Raw genomic sequence first — 19244 nt, forward strand, 5'->3', positions numbered from 1 at the left:
TTTGTGCACTTGTTCAGCACTAGACCGAAGAGATTTTCTTCTCTATATAATTTCGAGGAAATAGAAAAATGGTGCACATCTAGAGACCGAAACTTAATATCGATATAATCCGCATCCGTCAGCTATTTGACGCCTTTAAAGAAAATTATGCCTGAATGCCTCAGTTCTGCCGCGTTTATCATCAAAAGTAGGGGTCTCATGACATGTTGAAATTTTTCAAAAGTAAAGTACTACATGGCATATCCCAAACCCTACGCACAACTTAATATACCCTGGGGTCGTTTTGCTTGGACGCACGTTTATGAACGCTATGGGCTGGGCGCCCCTTACCCCTACAAAAAAAAAAAAAACAAAAATAAATGTTTCAACGAATTTCCAATGTTATCACTACATAATTACTTGTTCAGTGCTTTCTTCCTTCTTCTATTAATTTCTGATTTTCCCCTGTTGTAAATAACCTCGAATTACTTTGAAGATCGCTCTCCAAATTCGAGTTCAAAAAGTTTCATGAATGATGGACAAATCATTACGATCACAATATTTAGAGAACACATACTATAAGTTGAGTATTTAAAGACTGAAGTTAAAAAACGGAATTTAAAGAAAATAAAATGATACTTTTCTAATCGAATAGTAATAGCTTATTACTCTCTTCTTGGTTGCGGATTAGAAAATAACACTTAAAATATAAAACCATTGTAATTCCATGTATTTATGTCGCTTCCATCTAGCCTTAGGGAAATAGGCTTAGCTTCTTGAAATAAGAGGCGTCCATTTGATAATAGACTTTAGATTGCGCTGTCCTAATTACAGCACATCCTTTTCCCGCTTTGTTTTTTATTTTATTATTTTCTCATATGTGTAGACATTAGTAGATATTTTTAATTATCATATAAATTGTAATAAGTTTTTTTTTCGCATTTTCGCCATTGTTCGTTGCAAATTTTAATCATTCACACTTATGATAATGCTCAATGCAATGCCTAGGAACATTTATATATATTTACTTATATGTATATGTATGTATGTATGTACATTCCGCCATTGTGAGCGACTTCGAAGGCGGAATTAATCTTTCACACATTATGAATGCGACCAGTGACCAGCGAGTGACAGTTCTATTGTATTTCCCTTTGTAACTTTTGATACATTCTTGCACACAAACTTGAACATATGTATGTATGTACGTACATATGTGTGTATATTGAGGAGTACCATTTCATAGTTGATTTGATAACAACTAACGTTTTTTTAGTTTCAATATAATGTAGAAATGTAGAATTTGAAAAAATGCATAGATTTTTTAATTTTGTTATGTACTTCCTTTATGTACAATGTGTATGTCCAATTAAAGATATTAAAAAATACATACAGTGGTCAAAAAATTATAGCCGAACCACTTTTTGCCAAGTTTTAACGTATAATTTTCGTTGTTATTTAATTTTGGTTATCTTTTCATTAAAATATAGTTCATTCTTTAACAAAACCCGTGTAAATCCAAGCTTACAAATTTGTACCATATCAAAAAAAAAATGAGCAAACTTTCGTAAAAATTTCGAGCTTTTTTAAAAATTCTTAAAAAATCAATCGTAGTTTTTAGCCATTTGAAAATTGTACTTTATTCTACTAGAATTCAATGGGCTACAGAACTGCATACTTAGAATATAATTAAAAACTCGAAATTTTTACGAAACTCTTTTTTAAATTGAATGAATTTTTGAGGCAGTGGCACTCGATTGGTACATTTGTACAGCTTGGTAGATTTTTATATTAGGCTATTGGTACAAAATAAAAAAAATGGGAAAATTTTTTTTGTAGTCAAAAGCGATGTTCTGTTGAAAAATTTCAACAAATTAATTTTCGTGATTGGGATAAAAAAAAAATTTGGGAAACGATTTGCACCAAATTTTGGCAAATACCCAATCGTGTGACACTGCCTTTAAACTTGTATTTATAAGGATGTTGTTAAAGAATGAAATATAAAAAACTAACCAAATTAAATAAAAACAAAAATAATATTTTAAAACTTGTGAAAATTTGGTGCGGCTATAATTTTTTCGACTACTGTACATTAGACCGCATCACCAAAAAAAAAAAGTTGCGGTTTTTCCGGCGGGATTACCAAACCTAGTATATTTTAAGCCTTCTACCAAAATATTCCGGAAAAATATTTAGATTTACGTTAGCTGGACCGGTTTGAAAATACCTCTAAAAATGGATTTTTTTATGAATAAAAACATTTTTTTTTAATATCTTTTGAAAGAATTACCTCAGAGGTCTGACTCAGTATTGTATATTTTCTGTTTCGTAATACTTTTCCCTGATTTTACCGCCTAAAATTTTCTTTAGTCCGCAGCATTCTCGCCACACATTTTAGAAAAAATTTTAAATCTTAATTATTTGATTACGTTGATAAAATGTTCAAATATTTTTAGGCAGACCTTTAGAGCATAAACTGTTCTATAATTTCAGGTGATTTTTTGGGTAAAAAATTTTAATCAAATTTTATGTAAATTTTAATATTTTCCTTCTTCACCGGCGTCATCCCAGAAAAAAAAACACCGCAATGTGCACATACATATCGTTTTTTAAAATAATTTATGGAACCTCACATACGCGGTTTTGTACTTTATACAACGATAGGTATGTACGAATAAGAAGTCCGATATTACTCGTATTTGTTTGGCAGTTAATTGCCGGCCTCTTTACATATTTTCTCACACGCTGTGATAATGAAAGTGTTTGGCAAATGATTGAAGCTGACAATTCACTTAACTAACTGGCTAATCGGCTGCAAAATATCACTAAGCGCATGCTCACATTAGGGATGTAAAAAAACATCGATGTATCGAGCAACATCGATGGTCGTGGCGACAAACCTCGATGTTTGTCCATGTTTTTATGAATGCGATGTTAATTCAAAACATCGATGTTTTTAAAAACATCAAAGATGTTTCTTTACTAAGTTTTCACTATTATATTTTGTGTGCGCTTTAAAATTTTGAGCGAGCGTTTTATAAATATGTACTTTTATGGAATCATGTCCAAGTTAGTTCCCTTAATAAATTCCTATTATTAAACGTATGTACATACTTAAGTAAGAAATAGTTTAATTGTTTTAAAAGTAGTGAAATTGTAAAATTGATTAGCGTCATCACCCAATTTGCCAGACGATTTCGCATCGACTCGCCATCGGGGGAAAATTCGGCGGGCCGCAAAAACAATTCGTATGCAGTACTAAGTAAACCAAAATTTTAATACATTTCAAAATATAAACACACCACATATTGACCAGCTTTAACAATTAATTTTTTCGTATTTAATTTTTTTATTATTTTTTTATAAAAATTTAGTTCATTCTTTAACAAAAATTATATAAAACCAATTTGAAATTGTGTGTAATATTAAAAAAAAAATCATCACGCTTTCCTAAACACATAGCTAAAAACATCGATGTTTTAATTCGATACATCGAACTACCAGCGATGTAATTTTTCGAAACATCGATAGTCTTATTGTGATTAACAACCCTAGCTCACATGCATTTTCACTGAAGAGAAAGTAACGGTTACTGAAACTGCAACTTTTTAGTGAAAATCGACTTTGTACACTACTAGCGGCCAGTTAAGTGCTGGGAAAACAGTAACTTTGTTTGAGTACGGAGTCAAGCAATAAGTTGGTCTGTGGTACACACTAGCCAGTAGACTAGACTTGTGGACTACAAAATCACTAAGTTCAATGAGCTTGGAAGAACTTAAATAAAAAGGATTTGCACTTATTTATATAAAAATCTATTTATTTTACACAAACTTTTGTTAATATTTCTTTTGTAAAAACCACAAATACACAAATACTTGAATGGTAATTATTTCTTAATATATAATTGCATTTGAACATTCGTCACTCACAATTGTAGGGTATAACCAAAGTCCAGTTGTTATTGAATTGCAATCATATGCAAATGGAACAGCTGTTAAACTGTGTGCTCCCCAATACTTTGGCTTGCATATCAGCTTTTTGTCGCATAAGTTGTTTTCTACTTTTGCATACAAATACACACACAGGTGCATATGAGTATGTACATATATGGTTGCATAGGGTGATACCCAATAAACACAACGAATTCGAGACGACCTCGTTTTCTCTGATAGAACTATCGAGACGATACTTCGCGGCGATAGATCGGTGAATTCGAATTCGTAGAAGAGTCACCTATCGTCAGCGAATCGAGTATTACTAGTTTTTCGAACCGTTGGCGTTTCGAGAATTTTTTTATTTTTCGAATCGTTGGCGTTTCCAGAATTATTGATTTTTCCACTCGGGATTTCAGCTCGCTGGTGATTTGTGATTGTAATTCTTTTCGACCCAAGTTTTATAGGATTTGAAAAACCTAGCTATCAGAAATTGATTCCACAATGTAAATAAGCAAAAGGTAAAAGATGTGCGAAAATTATGTGTTCTTAACCAATTTATTATAAATTTGAGTCCGTATTTAATCTTTAACAACATAAACAGTTATCTTTATTATATATTAGATTTGTTCGGAGCTACTAATTCGCCGTTTATTCATGTTTTAGTATTATTTAATCAGCCAATCTGCAAGCACAACTTCGTAATAATTTCTTAATTTTGGAGCTTTCGAGCTGACGTGAAATGACTAGTTTTGAAAAATAAATTTTTCACTTGCTGTATATTTATTAATAGAAGGATTCAATAAACGTAAATAAACAATAGCGTTTAAGAATACAAAAAAAAATATTTCGAGAAAACTGATTTACTCGAGCTCGCCTCGAATTCGAAACGAGCCCAAAATATATATTCGAGAAATTTACTTTCTCGAGTTTGTCTCGAATTCGATATGATGCCATCCTCGTTTATGTGTTTATTGGGATACAAGGGTGATGCAGATTTTTGACAGCAATTGTTTGTGATAATTTAATGTTTTTATTTTTTATTATTTTTTTTTTGTTCAGACAATTGTTGCTACAGTATTTCGCAAATTTAGTCATGGATCGATACTCAGTTGAAAAAATGCGTAATAGTGGTCCAAACATTGATACCGATATATATAAGAGAATCATCTTGAGCGATGAGCAAAAGCAATTGCATGAAATAACTATGCACCCACAACGAGTCACTGCTTGGTGTTGTTTTTGGGCTGGCGAAGTCATCGGAATTAAGTTCTTCGAAAATTATACCGATAATATACATTTACTATCTGCATTTAGCATACATCGGCGCATCAAGCCCATCGCACTATGCCACCCGCCAGCGTCACAGCCCCAATCATATGTCATATGTAATACATCTAATAATCACACAGAATAATAATAAAAATAGGCCAAGCTTCTCCTCTTATATTTTGTTCGCATGGTGAAAAGCTTATTGAAAAGGAAAATATATGTACATACATACATATGTCTACGTTTGAAGGTTTGAGCGACAACCGCTCCTAGGAAACATTTTGTTCTTTCTTATCTGAAGTGGTCGTCGAACCCAAGCCCTACTGCCGCTTTGTAACGCAAAAAATAAACATACGACTACGCCAATTGCCACACAGGGAATACATATGTAAATATGTATATGTATGTATACCCAACAAACAAATTTTTCTCAAACATTGGTTATCAATTGAAGAACGGCTGAGAAACATTTGAGAAAAATTTGTTTAGTATTTCGTTCCGTTCCAACTCTTTGGCGCAGATTTCGAAGTCTATCGGTAGTCTGAATGGAAAAGCCTTTAATTTATTGATTTGAGCGAATAATTTTTAATAATATCTTGACTTTTTGTGATTGATCTGCCGATATGGTCTACTGGCCGGCCATTAAAATTTAAAAACTGAAGAAAGAAATGGTCTGCTGCATCGATAGTGACCTACTTAAAATTAAATACTATTTTTCTGTTGACAAGAAAATGTATGTATGTTATATAAAAAGTGAGATTAAAAGGTTTATGCTCTACTGAAAATCCCATAAATCCAAATAAAAAAAAATTTTAATATTTGTGTGAAGAAAAAACCCCAATAAATCTCGGAATCGGAGAACTTGTGGAAACTTTTTTCCACTAAATGCATTTTTTTAATTCGTATATTTTTAATAAAGCATAAGCAGGGTAGTTATACATAAAAATCTTTTTATATAAGATAGAATTAAGAGTAAATTTTATCGTCCTTTTTTATTTTGCCAATAACTACTTCAGTGCCACTCACATTTGATAAATAGCTAAGAATTAAATATTTCTCAATTTGAATTGGAAGGAAAATTCCATTTTAAAAAGTGCCTTTTAATTGGTTAGTTTGCGAACGCTATCAACAGTTATTTGAGAGGCACTTGAGAACTGACGTTTGAGACTTGAGATATGGATTGCTACTCAAATGCATCTCAAATTGAGATATAAAAAAATTGTTTATTGGGTAAGTATGTAAATATGTTTGTATTTATTTTATTGTGTCTTTTGATTTCAAGCTCTTTCCCGCAGAACTGACACAATAGTCCCCACGATACGTATTTTATCGTACTGCATACATAAGTAACTAGTATATACCACATAGTATATATGTACATATGTATGTATACTTACATTTTTATACTTCAATCACCCAACAACATGCAAATCAACATGCCGGTCGCCTATCGGTCGTGTAAGTTAGGTTTATAGCGCGCACAACAAATCGTTTAGTTGAGCTTTTGCAGCGGTTTGAATTGCATGGGTTGCTACATATAAGCTGGTGATCGAGCGTGCGTTCAGTAGTGGCAAGCAAGTAGTAACTTTCAATTGTAACTGTTCGGTGATCGTGCGGCAGCGATTGGAGAGCGCGAATCGAATCTTGTGGGTGGTTGGGAACAATAGGCGGTCTGGCGTTTAATTAATGCACATCCACCGAGAGGCCTACACGACTTAATATGCAATAACATTTTAAAAGTGATCTACATATATACAAATTTGTTTACCCATGTAATGATAAATTTTTTTTTTAAAGATGTGAGAAAAAACTGTCACTAACAAGAAGTGATACGAATCAGTAGCATTTGTGAAGTGTTAAATATGATAATTATTCGTGATTTAATAATTAAAGGTTAGTTATTGACAGCCGCGGTTTGACACACCCTTACAAAAGGTTGCATTTACGAAGGAGAGAGAAAGGGGAATTATGAAATCCCTTGGTGTGAAAATGGTAGTAGAAAAGAACGCAAAATAGGCACTTATTGAAAAACAAATATTAAGATATTTACGTGAATTAAGTGTTTATGTGCTATTTAGTGGTATATAAACTGCCAAAGGGCTTAAAAATTAAAATAAAATTATTATTATGAGTATGAGTATGTAAATCAAATCAAATTTAAAAACAATTTTTGTTTCATCAGTTAAATGTACTTTATATGCATATACAAATATGCATACAAATTGCGTACAAAAACGTATAATTCTATTTCACATGAAAGCTACACTTTTTCAGGTAAATTTGCAAAGAAGCAACACGGTGCCACTGCTAAGGGAGCGGTGCAAGAGAGACAACTGCCAGTTTATCTATCCTTTAATTATTTAATCGTGATAATTATTCGTGTAAATTAAAAACATAAGTATGCTGGTGCATATGTACATACATAAGCAAATTAATATGTATACAAACATGATGTGTTTATTCATACATTACTACATAGGTATTGAGTGCTAACGAGTTAAGAGCAAGCGGTTTATAACTTCTTATAAAAATTTTACTGCAAACAATTGGCCACAGGCTAAATATATATGTACGCATATTTTCATTCAAGTTTGTACAGTTTACATAGCATAAATTGACTACAGTTTGTTTTCTAATCGTACATGTGGTAAATAGGAGGCGGGCTTCCACTTGACTTAGTATTTGTCAACACTTTATTGTAATATTGTTATTGGGCTTTGCACCACGATTATGTTTATTAGGAAAAATGGAAAAAGGAACAAAGTCTAAGCGGTAGCAGCCCTCATCAGACTTCTTTTTCTAGACTTCAGCAGTGATCGAACCCGCATCATCGATGTGCAAAGTCAGAAGCGCTAACCGGTGAGCTATGCACCACTCCTGAGGTCTATAAAAAGAAGTCTGATGAGGAGATGCTGTGATCTCCAAAATAGTAGCTATAACTTCTACCGCTTAGACTTTGTTGCTTTTTCCATTTTTCCTAATAAACATAATCGTGGTACAAGGTTCAATAACAATAGATTTAAAAAAAAAAAGTTTTGATTTCACTTTTCCACAGTAACTCATTCGAAATTTTGTAAATTACAATAACGATTTACGTTTTCATTGCAAGCTAGCTCTGAGAGGTAAAATTTTTGGAATCAGCGCGAATTTTTTTTACATATTTTTCATACAATGATACTACTTACTACTAGTCCGAAACCATGTCCTAAGTTACAATAAAACTGTTAGCAATAACATAAATCGGAAACCCGAGTGTTTAATTTTGATTTTGATGTAATTTTTCAACTAATTTTTTCCTGTTACGCAAAAAAAAATTTACACTTCTCGACAAGAAATCCGATCTGTGACATTTTATCACCCTTTTTTATACATAAAATTTTCCGCTAAATCGGAATATGAAGTCTAAATATAGAATGCACTACGACCAGGAGATTTATTGCGCTTTTTTGCTCCTTACAGCACCTCGGTATGCCCTAGGAAATCCAGTAGTTTATTTGATGACATCGAGTGCTTATGATGCTGATTAAATTTTACAAATTGCGGCTTGAAATTATCACACCAGACGTTTACGCCTCCTTCGTCCCAACTATGGTTTTTTATGAGAAGCTCTTTCGTGGCAAAAATTATTCTGGTTCGAAAACGCTCTATCTCAGAAAACTTTTCAAGAACGTGCTATCTCAACTGAAAATATATTGAAAATATGTTGAGATAACGCGTTTTCGAACTGGCTGCCGAGATAGGTCGATCTTCCAGAACGGTGTCGATATGTAAATGTATTCGTCAGTTGAACTAAATAATATATGAATATATAACTATATGAACTAAATGAACAAAAGAACTAGTTCACTAATGTGAACGAACTACAACTGAACGGTTCACTCAAAAGAACTAAAGTGCTCAACTCATGTATTAATAAGATAATTAGTGGTACATATATAAATATAGACATATGTATGTATGTATACAAATAAAATTTACAAAATACATATCGTCGATGTTTTTGCAAAACCGCCCATCGACCAGTTGCAAAACTGCCTAAATCGTCGTCATGGGCGTAGCCAGGTAGGGGCAGGGGGGTGCTCGAGTCCCTCCCCTAACTTTCAAATTTTCCTTATATATATATAAAATAGTACCCTGAAATGCCAGCTTAATAGGGTCGAGCACACCCCTAAATTTCATTCTGGCTACGCTGATGATCGTCGCTGTGGCAAAAATGAGATTTGGTAACCCTGAACTCCAGCCATCGAGATTTATGCATACAAATCGTTAAATCGTTATTAAAACAACAGATTCGTAAAATAATAGCTAGAGAAAATACCGCCTTTCAAGGCAATGCCTTTAAAGAATAAACCGGTTTTTCGCTCTCCTGTAAAATTTGAGTGCCGTAAGATAGGCGGTTTTGCAAAAACATCGACGATATATCCTTCGTGTGATTTAATTAAAGAACAAAAAATAAATACATAAGTACTACGCATCAAAAACACAGAGGGGCATTAAGATGCCAATATCTAGTGAGTTTTTGAGATTGGCCATTGTCCTGTTGTTCCTAGTCGTCATTGCGCAAACGGAAAACCCAAGGTTTGTAGATACCGAGCCAAAGCAAATTGCAAACTGATAAGCCAATATTTTAAAAACTTCGAAGCAAAGTTTTTCTTGCTGAAAATATAACACGTTTTGTTCAATAACTAAATATGTATGTATGTAAATATAAAACAATTTTTGTTTACCCACTTTCAAAATTTCTCAAATAAAAATTTAATTCAAGTTCATACACAGGTCGATTCTGTGGGAAAATAAAACTTTTGTAATGTGGCCAGTGGATTTTTCGGACTTATAACTTTAAGTCTAAATTATCTGTCAAAGAAATCGCTGCTTAGCAATGCTGACTTATCTACTTTGGTTTTAGCGTTCTGCGCAAAAGCTAGTTTAACATACGTATCATTTTGTTTGAGAATTATATTTAAGCCTGAAGAAACCGCTGGCCACGTTACAAAATTTATATATTTTTTTTCCTGTAGAATTCACCACTTAATTTTTTTCAAACTTTCGCTTCCGCTTTCACATTATGAGAAAAAGTAAAATAGTTAAATCATCAAGTTATAACAGTTAATGACTTATCTTAAAGTTTTAAATTCTCTTTCTTCCCAAACAATTCTACTTTGAAAAGCCCTAAATGGATTTGCACTTCGACTGATTTGTGTGTCATCGATGAGGCGGCTAATATTGGAGATGTCAAGCGTTTTGAGAGCCAAAATGATTGTCGGCTTTCGTGTGGCAAGTATGGTGGCATATGGCCAATGCCCACCGGCGACTGCACCCTGTCGAACGAACGCATACGTTTCGATCCCTGGAAGGTGAGATTCAATGTGGCTGCACCCGATCCGGCTAGCACGCAATATGTGCGCGAATCGAATCGCATTTTCCTTAGCAACATTCTGAAGGAGTGTGTGCGAAATTGTACACTGCCCGACAGCAAAGAGGTGCTAGTAAAGATTACAGTGAGTTCGAATAGTCTGGTTTTGGATTGGGACACAAATGAGACCTATGCGTTGACTATACGAACAACAGGTGCGCATAAAAATAAAAACAAAGTATCAACTAGTAGCTAATATATTTATATTTATGTATGCTAAAATTATTGCAAGCAGAAATGGCCACTTTTGTTGAAATCAAAGCGCAAACAGTGTACGGGGCGAGACATGCGCTGGAGACGATAAGCAACCTTATAACGGGCAGCATAGAGTAGGTGCAGTAGACATATAAACATACATACATACGTATACTACTAACTTATTTATTTACATGTTTACCTATGTTTTTGCTACTTTTTTTTAATAAAAAAGCAATGGTCTGTTGTTGGTGAAAGCTGCTCGTGTCCGCGATAGACCCATTTACCCCCATCGAGGCCTACTTTTGGACACTGCCCGAAATTACGTACCATTGAAACTGATTAGCAGAACTCTGGATGCTATGGCGGCATCAAAGATGAATGTCCTCCACTGGCATGTGGTGGATACCCAAAGTTTTCCACTGGAAATTACCCGAGTTCCAGAATTACAGCAGTAAGTCATTTTAGATGAGAGTATGCAATGATTATGAAGTTAAGTAAATATGAAAACAAACAATGAAAATGGTTGCAAAAAATTTACAAAATACTTAAGCAAAAATATAAAAATATCAAAATCAGATTCAAAATAATAAAAACCGCGAACATTTCACAATTTAAAAAAAAAAGTTAGGGGTCGCTACCAGAATTTGAACAAATTGATTTTTTTATAAATCCCCAAAAATTCTACAAAATTTTGACATGAACAGCTATAACTCAGCGATTTTATGAATTTACATGAATAACAGGCCAATTCTGACAACTCATCAAAGCCTTTCGAAAGACAAAAGCCTATGCTGAAAGTTCTTTTCTGGCTTTCGAAAGGCTAATTGAAAAATCTGCTAACCAGGACGTCTGAGCGTTTTTCTGTTTGCCTGTTAGCAATAAGTATTCTAAAAGTTAAATGAAATAAAAAATTCTTACAGCCGGTTTCACCAGCAATTTAAATGGAAAACGATTTTTAATTCTCTGTCCATTTCCATATTAAAATTCAAAAAATTAAAAAAAAAATTCACTTAAATTGCTTTCGTGAAATGGGCTGTTAATATTTTTATATTATCACAAATAACAATCAAAAATAAAAATAAAAAATACTTAAATTAAAACAAAGAAAAAAATTTATAAAGTGACTTTCTAAAAATTAAATGATTATAAAAAAATTTTTCCTCTTTAAAACAATAAATTCTAAGTACTAAACTAATTAAGTTGCTAAAACTTAAGTGAAAGTAAAAAATGTCATCTTTTTTAAAATAATAACTTTTAAAAGAAAATTTAATTAAAAAAAGAAAAAATAAATAAAATAAGCTAAAAATTAAGTAAAATTAAAAAATATATTTTCTTCTCAAAAAAATAAAATCTAAAAAGTAATTAAAATAAAAAACAACGAACAAAAAAAAAATTTTAATAAATTTAATTTTATATATTTATGTACCCATATTTTCGTGTTTCCATCTCTAGATTTGGTGCTTATCGACCCGACATGGTTTACTCTCGCACCGACACCCACAATATGGTGCGCTATGCACGCCTTCGTGGTATACGCATCATTATCGAAATCGATGGGCCTTCACATGCCGGCAATGGTTGGCAGTGGGGCCCCATGTCAGGCCTTGGCAACATGGCGGTATGCGTAAACCAACAGCCCTGGCGCTCCTATTGCATCGAGCCGCCATGCGGCCAATTAAATCCACTTAACGAGAATATGTATGGCATAATGAAGGAAATTTATGAAGATCTCGCTGAGGTGAATGCACCGGAAGAGACCATACATATGGGTGGCGACGAAGTATTTATACCCTGCTGGAATAGTACCGCGGAAATAACGCGAAGTATGCTTAAGACAGGCTATGATTTAAGTTTGCGCAGCTTTTACAAGGTATGGTCGGAGTTTCATCGCAAGAACCTAGACTCGTGGGACAATGTAACACAACGGCAATATCCACGTATTGCAGTACCTAAATCGGTTATACTTTGGTCCAGTCATTTAACCGACCCCGGCATTATAGCCGAACATTTGCCAAAAGAACGTTTCATCATACAGACGTGGGTAGAGTCAGATAAAACTCTGAACAACGATTTACTGTTGAAGGGATATCGCCTTATAGTATCTACGAAGAATGCCTGGTATTTGGATCATGGTTTTTGGGGTCGCACAAGCTACTACAATTGGAAAACTGTCTATGACAATCGCATGGAAGTGCATCCTTTGGTATTGGGCGGTGAGGTGTGCATGTGGAGTGAGTTTGTGGATCAAAGTTCTATAGGTAAGTGGATGTGAAAATACATTCGAGGTAAGCAGTAATAATTTTGTTTGTTTTGACAAAAGAATCACGCACTTGGCCGCGCACTGGTGCCGCAGCTGAGCGACTGTGGGCGAATCCGAAACTATCCAGCCTACTGGTGCAAACACGATTTTTGCGTTACCGAGAACGTCTTATATCACGAGGCATCAAAGCTGACGCGGTAGTACCGAAATGGTGTGTGCTGAATGAGGGTCAGTGTTTTTAGATATATATATATATGTATGAAGAATTATTTAAAATTGTATATTGGTAAGAAAAAATAAAACAGTTATTCTTTTTAACATACTTAGGGCCGGTTGTTCAATGTCTGGTTATCACTACCACTACACTATCGACGATTTCGACATCATGCATGTAACATGTGATCGATAAAGCAGTAGTTGTGCTTAACCGGAGCTTCTACCTCCGATTTGTGCTAATCAGACATTGAACAACCGGCCCTTAATATGCTTGGATATGATTGCTCACAAGTACGTTCTGTGACTAGTGTTTTGATATAGCCTAGATCGATGGCGTGTTGTACATTTACATACATATGCAGTTCTCAACCCTGCGGGGTTCCATTATGAGTCATCTTCATCCTCCGCCTCTGCAAGCCTGAGGCCAAGAAAGCGGGCGCAGTTCATAAGGTTTCCGGGGTCAGGGATCGCTTCGTAGCAAAGCGTGGTTCCTGCGATGACATCGAGCACATTATGTTGTGTTCTGCCAACACTGGCGCTGCGAAGCTTGCGACCGACCGGAGGATCTCTTTGTAAGTTGTGAACAGAGTCTTCTAGTCGATTCTTTAGGTGCTTCCGGCTAGCGACTTGAGGACTTAGTTCCCGGCTCACAGTTTGTTACAAGTGAATTTCCAGGTGGTTGACTGTCGGTATTTTGGCGCCATCAACGTCTAGTTCGAGCCTAATCTCCTCGGTCTAGGAACTCTACGCGGCTTAGACTTGTTGTTGCTGAATTTAACTGCTTGAAACAAATAGTTGGTTATCCACTATTATTCTATTACCTGGTCGACGTTGTTTCAGACCCTCGTTTATCTGTGCGGTGATGGCGCTCAATGCTGTGCATTTTTCGGAATGCATGCTGGTGTTCACTTGATTCGTCAGACTGAGGAGTGCTGCTTCCATTGTTTTTGTCGCTGGGTATAGGAGGCAGATGGGTCTATACGAATCTTCTGCACCCGCCATCTTCCCTGGCTTAAAAATGGGAATGATCCTACCAATTTTCAATATCTCAGGGATGATCAGGGTGGACGGGCAAAAGTTGAAAGCGGCGGTTATGTACTCGACTTCCGCAGGTCCTAGCTTTTTCAGCTTATGCATGGAGATTCCTAGTGGGCCTGACGTCTGAGCATTGTTGACAGCGGCTTGCGTCTCTTCCGTTGTAAAGCACATTGGCGTGTCTTGGGAGGGAGTTTACATACGTGCTTTCCGCAGCACACTGCGGCGAAGCTTTATATCTTTTAGGCTGTGCAATGAATTGCGGCCAAATGTAAGGGCGACGTTGTCTTTACCTTTCGTCTTTATACTTTTTGGGAATATTTGTTCGCAGTAAGGCAGGCTTATTATAGAGATGGAGTAGCCATCGCGGTGTTTAAAATTTTACGTTTAACGTTTTACGTTTGTAATGTCGTTTCGCTATTCGGTTGCAAAAGAAGGCTATCATCGAACAACCGCCTGCAGGTGAAAGTGAGAGTCAACCCAGTCGGAAAAGGTACTCTACCGTGGTAATAGTTTATTTCATTTATACTTGAAGGCAATACTCGTACGACGAAATATCATAGACTATAAAAGTTATTGATAACACAATTTCCTCCTGAGAGATGTTATTATGTGAATACTTTAAGTTGATAATTGTTATTTCCAATCTTTGCAAAAATTTTATAAAAGTAAATAACGGCTGTATTTCTTTATTCCTTCTGAACCTTTGGAATAAACTTGTTTGTTTACTTATTATTTAGAACGTTCCTTATGATATGTTAACGTATATTTCAAACGCATTCTGTTTATTCTGGCTGTGAAATGGGATTATCTGGAGTGTATAAAGAAACGCATCCAAAGTGAACTAAAACAAAATAGATTTCAAGGAATATAAAAGAATTCAATTTAAATCAAATATTAGTCGTAAGCAGTTAACTTAAGTGAAAATATAAGATTTTTTTCTTTCAAACAGTTTTTGATTTAATAAATTTACTATAAATAGTCATATTATTTCGAGTGTACCGACCAAACCCAAACTATTCAGTCTACTAAGGCATATATGATTTGTGCTGGCAGAACGTTTAATGGCCGATGTAGTTAAATAGAAAGTATTTTCTGAATAACGGTAGGAGTTTTAAAATATGTACAGAAATGTATTTATTTAAATTCGCATATAGTAATATTAAAAATAAAAATGAATGTTACAATTTTTGACTAAAAATATATGTATAGGCAATTTTATTGTACTTATTGTGACTTTAATTCTTTATATAGCTTTGATCGATGGCATGTTTGAATATCTGTGCAATACGTTCGCGCTTTCTTTGCTCCTTGAACGGTTTGATGTTCCAAACATCAGTGAGCACCGCATCCTCCTTCATATCATCCAAATCGGCGACTTCATCATCTTCGATAAGTGACATGGGCAGTGACTCAATACCCATGCCACAACCGAAGCGAGCAAAATGTTGCAGCTCATTTTGAAATGCTTGCCAACTCAAAACAGTTGACACATCAGCGCCTAAGTCGGCGATGAGTGCAGAAGCACTTTGGTGGTATTCCTGAAAGTGGTATAAAAGGGATGTATTGATATTGAGTAAAGGGAAATCGAATAAGTTTTTTTTTTTTTACTTTCAATAGCTGTTCATAGTGCCTCGCCCGCAGCTCCTCACTTGTACAAGAGTATATGAAGAATGATATATCTAAAGCGATAGAAGCTCGACGCGCCAATTGAAAATCAATTATTATAATTGCCTCTGGACTATTGTCTTTTGAGTAACGAGTTAAGAAATTTGGCGTCCAACAATCGCCATGTCCAATAGCAGCTAAGGGAGCTGGAAATTTTTTTACGAAAAGAATAAACTTCAAATCTAAATTCTAAAGAATCATTTTCACATACAATCTGCAGATACGAGCTTGATAAGATCGTCATACAGCGGTGTAGGTTGTAAAAATTTAGCAGCTATAGTTTCGTATTTAGTGCCGGGATAGGTTTTTTCAATAGCATCTTTGGCTACATTGCAGGCTAAACCAAGAAAGCCAATGTACCAGGAACGTTTACCTTCATTGTAGTAGGTTTCCTGAAAAGTTGAACGTTTTAAGAGGAGTAGAATAGTAACTTTGTTTCATTTTAAGAAAATGATTTACAATTACGTCTCTTACCTCCAAACCTTTTGCTGCCGCCTCAAAGTTTTCTGGTTCCAAAGCGCGGAAAGCCAAAGAAATACCGTGAAATCGACCCAATGTTCGCATTGTCAACAAAGCATCTTCCAATGAAATATAATCTTGTCTGTTTGGTGCACCATAACCTCGGAAACTGACATTTTCTAGTGCAATGAAATCGTTTTCGCCATCACAATGTGATGCAAAACATCTTGGATATTCGGTAAAAGGATTTGCGGGCTTGCGACGAGCTTGGAAAGCCTCCCAGGCAGGGACAACCTTTGTGTAGAAGTTTATTTCATTGCGAAAGAAGTCGGCGGAATGAAATACTTTTCTGCGTGCGACGTTGTCGGGCATACCTTTGCAAATGAGATGGAGATCAAGGACCGAGCTGAAATAATGATAATTGTTTTTTTTTAGTTATTAACAAAAAACTAGTTTTAAGTTTAAAATAAGTAATTTGTGTATGTACCCATTTTTCTCATTAACGCCGTCAACAGTGAGCCGAAACACTTTGCTTAGATAAGAATCGCCCTTCTTGAAACCTGGCCCAAATTTGTAGGAAGTGTGTTTGGTACCACCTGCCTTTTGGACAATTTCGTCCAAAGTTTTTTCAGTGAATTTGCTCGAAATATCTGATAAACTCATATTTGCGCTATAAAGAAAAATAGTTAATTAAACTTTCTAAATATGTATGTACTTTATACTTTAATATTTACACAAGACAAAATTAATAATTTGAATGGCTCCGCATAAACCACCTGTTCTGTTTTGTGGGTTATTTTTTCTCTTAACTATTGACGGTTATTTTACGATACTTTCAAATTGGGGATGGATATTTTTGACCTCTGTTTGTGAGTTATGGTTGTGTGAATTTTTTTATTATTTAGCCTTCACAGAAATATATCTGGGGGAAACTTGTAATTTTTTGCCATTTTTCTAAGGGATCCCAAGGGAACCATAGGGGGCCTACGTCGGGGGTGACATTTTTGTCAATGGCGGTTCATGTCCTCTCCAAAAAGGGTGGTTGGAGATGCCACGCCCACTCCCCCTTCGCCCACCGCCCCTTTAACGACTGCCCTTAGTGGAAAGCCAACCCAATATCTGCGTTAGTACGGCATATTAACTATAGTGGGGAGGCTGGTTTTAATATAATGCACTTGAGATGGGCGCGTGATTGATTTTGGTTCACACTTTGTGTGAATGTAAGCGCCAATCTTTTATATTATTTACATATTTACCTAGTGTCAACCTCCACGTCCGGTAATGCTCTTCTAAACCTGTACGTAATCAGACTATGCACCGAATTACCCAGCGTTCAGCTTATAAAAGCAATGATCATAACGCCACACACTCGTATGCTATTAGGAATTGCTAGAATTGACGGCCACGTCAGTTTCTACTGTTATGTTTAATTAATGATTAGAAAACATCAGAATTACATACATTTGCATGCAGTTGCATACATACATACAGTTATTTGTCGCGATGCACTTAAAATGATTTCTTTGTCACTTCATCATGTTCTTTCTATTAGTTGATTTGCGATTATGTGTGTCTACAAAGATATTTGCAACCAACGGACAACGGAGATAATTTACTTATCAAAAATAAAACCATCCAACTTGATTGATAACAAAAGTCCCGGTTAGGTATGAAACGATACGAGTAGAGGTGGGTAACTCAGCACTGTGCTGAGTTACTGTGCTGACTCTTAGAAATGTGCCGCACGCTCAGACTCACCTCTGAAAAAATTTGTAACTCAGTAACTCAGTTTATGTGCTGACAATGTATAGCTCAGTGTGCTTCAGTGTCGATATGGTAACTCAGTTGATGTGCTGACACTAGCATAGCTCGGTTCGGCTGCATTGTTTAGAACTGTGTCGATGTGGTAACTCAATTGATGAGCTGACACATTCACACAATACGATCTTCCAAAAAGTACCATAATAGATGGCATCACGAGACTTACCATCAGTTGAATATACGACTACCAAATTTAACAAGAAGCTAGGTGAATAGCCCAGTTATGCATACTTGCACTGCTATACCCTTTTTACGTAAAAGTCAAAACCAAACAGAATTCTACATGTGAAGTGCTATGCGTTGGGTAACCGCTTACATGCATAGCCCATTTAACAGATTCTTATGTGACAACTCTCAAGCAAAACTAAGTAGGGCATTTATTCGCAAATGAACTCACCAGTTGAAATCAGCTTTCTAAAATTTTCCCGGCCAGCTACGAATAGAAGCTAAGGATAACCTTTTCTAAATCGATTTCGGTTACTAACATCGTCAATAATTTCGATGCATATACCAATTGTGCGATAGCACACTTGTGCCAGCTCTCTGTGCTGACTCATTAAAGTGAGTTGGAGTTACTGAGTCAGCACACCAAAATTTACAGAGTTACCCACCCTTAGATACGAGTATATAAATTTACCGGTTACAAGAGTACACAGAATGCGAAAAGGGTTTAAAAATTTACAGGAACTTTATTTACCGGTTACAAAATTTGTATTACCAGCGCAGAATAGACCTGTTAGTGACTAGAGACAGCTTAGTCTGCGTTCAAACACGGAAACTCGAGTAGCTTAGGCCCAATTTCAGATAGCCTATTTAAGAAGAGATTGTTGATTAACTTCTTCTAATCGTTTTCAGATCATGCATTTAATTTGCACTTAAATGGCCATTTAAATAGAGATATGCAACCCTGTGTTTGTACCAAACAACCAAGATTGATTGGTAGGTTGTCAATCCCACCCAAAAACAATCAGCTGTAGGCATGATTCAATAA

The 19244-nt window shown here is 35.3% G+C and overlaps 2 protein-coding genes across 8 annotated transcripts; one reads left to right on the forward strand and one right to left on the reverse strand.

The window, feature by feature from the left end:
- The first annotated feature begins 6652 nt into the window (after positions 1-6652).
- Positions 6653-13339, forward strand: LOC118733078 (chitooligosaccharidolytic beta-N-acetylglucosaminidase-like). 2 transcript variants are annotated; one of them, XM_036462273.1, is made up of 7 exons: positions 6653-6955; positions 9628-9761; positions 10351-10751; positions 10832-10925; positions 11027-11245; positions 12247-13052; positions 13115-13339. In XM_036462273.1, exons 2-7 carry the CDS (start codon positions 9682-9684, stop codon positions 13294-13296), a joined length of 1782 nt encoding a protein of 593 aa, XP_036318166.1. In that variant the 5' UTR covers positions 6653-6955; positions 9628-9681; the 3' UTR covers positions 13297-13339. The 2 variants fall into 2 exon arrangements, with proteins under 2 accessions (XP_036318166.1, XP_036318165.1); XM_036462272.1 differs by having other exon boundaries at positions 9649-9761; positions 13115-13296.
- A 2077-nt stretch (positions 13340-15416) lies between these two features.
- On the reverse strand, positions 15417-18121 carry LOC118733079. 6 transcript variants are annotated; one of them, XM_036462275.1, is made up of 8 exons: positions 17922-18121; positions 17689-17849; positions 17167-17573; positions 16920-17102; positions 16448-16838; positions 16185-16365; positions 15917-16119; positions 15417-15846 (listed from the first exon to the last, which is right to left on the reverse strand). In XM_036462275.1, the coding sequence occupies exons 4-8, from the start codon at positions 17093-17095 to the stop codon at positions 15544-15546; spliced, it is 1254 nt and encodes a 417-aa protein (XP_036318168.1). In that variant the 5' UTR covers positions 17096-17102; positions 17167-17573; positions 17689-17849; positions 17922-18121; the 3' UTR covers positions 15417-15543. The 6 variants fall into 6 exon arrangements, with proteins under 6 accessions (XP_036318168.1, XP_036318170.1, XP_036318169.1 ...); XM_036462277.1 differs by lacking the exon at positions 17167-17573 and having other exon boundaries at positions 17689-17821; XM_036462276.1 differs by lacking the exon at positions 17167-17573 and having other exon boundaries at positions 17689-17846.
- Positions 18122-19244: the final 1123 nt, after the last annotated feature.

The sequence above is a fragment of the Rhagoletis pomonella genome, unplaced genomic scaffold (genome assembly GCF_013731165.1).
Source record: "Rhagoletis pomonella isolate Grant_MI unplaced genomic scaffold, Rhpom_1.0 Rhpom_scaffold_00002, whole genome shotgun sequence".
In the NCBI taxonomy this organism is placed as follows: Eukaryota; Metazoa; Arthropoda; class Insecta; order Diptera; family Tephritidae; genus Rhagoletis; species Rhagoletis pomonella.

Excerpts from the sequence above, each read along its gene's own strand:
- LOC118733079 (XM_036462278.1), bottom strand. The coding sequence starts at position 17,095 with ATGAGTTTATCAGATATTTCGAGCAAATTCACTGAAAAAACTTTGGAC. Across the intron at positions 16,120-16,184 it reads CAAGCTCGTATCTGCAGATT|CTCCCTTAGCTGCTATTGGA; the intron begins GTATGTGAAAAT and ends AAAAATTTCCAG. Across the intron at positions 15,847-15,916 it reads ACTATGAACAGCTATTGAAA|GAATACCACCAAAGTGCTTC; the intron begins GTAAAAAAAAAA and ends TACCACTTTCAG.
- LOC118733078 (XM_036462273.1), top strand. The coding sequence starts at position 9,682 with ATGCCAATATCTAGTGAGTTTTTGAGATTGGCCATTGTCCTGTTGTTC. Across the intron at positions 9,762-10,350 it reads GCGCAAACGGAAAACCCAAG|CCCTAAATGGATTTGCACTT; the intron begins GTTTGTAGATAC and ends TACTTTGAAAAG. Across the intron at positions 13,053-13,114 it reads TGTGGATCAAAGTTCTATAG|AATCACGCACTTGGCCGCGC; the intron begins GTAAGTGGATGT and ends TTTTGACAAAAG.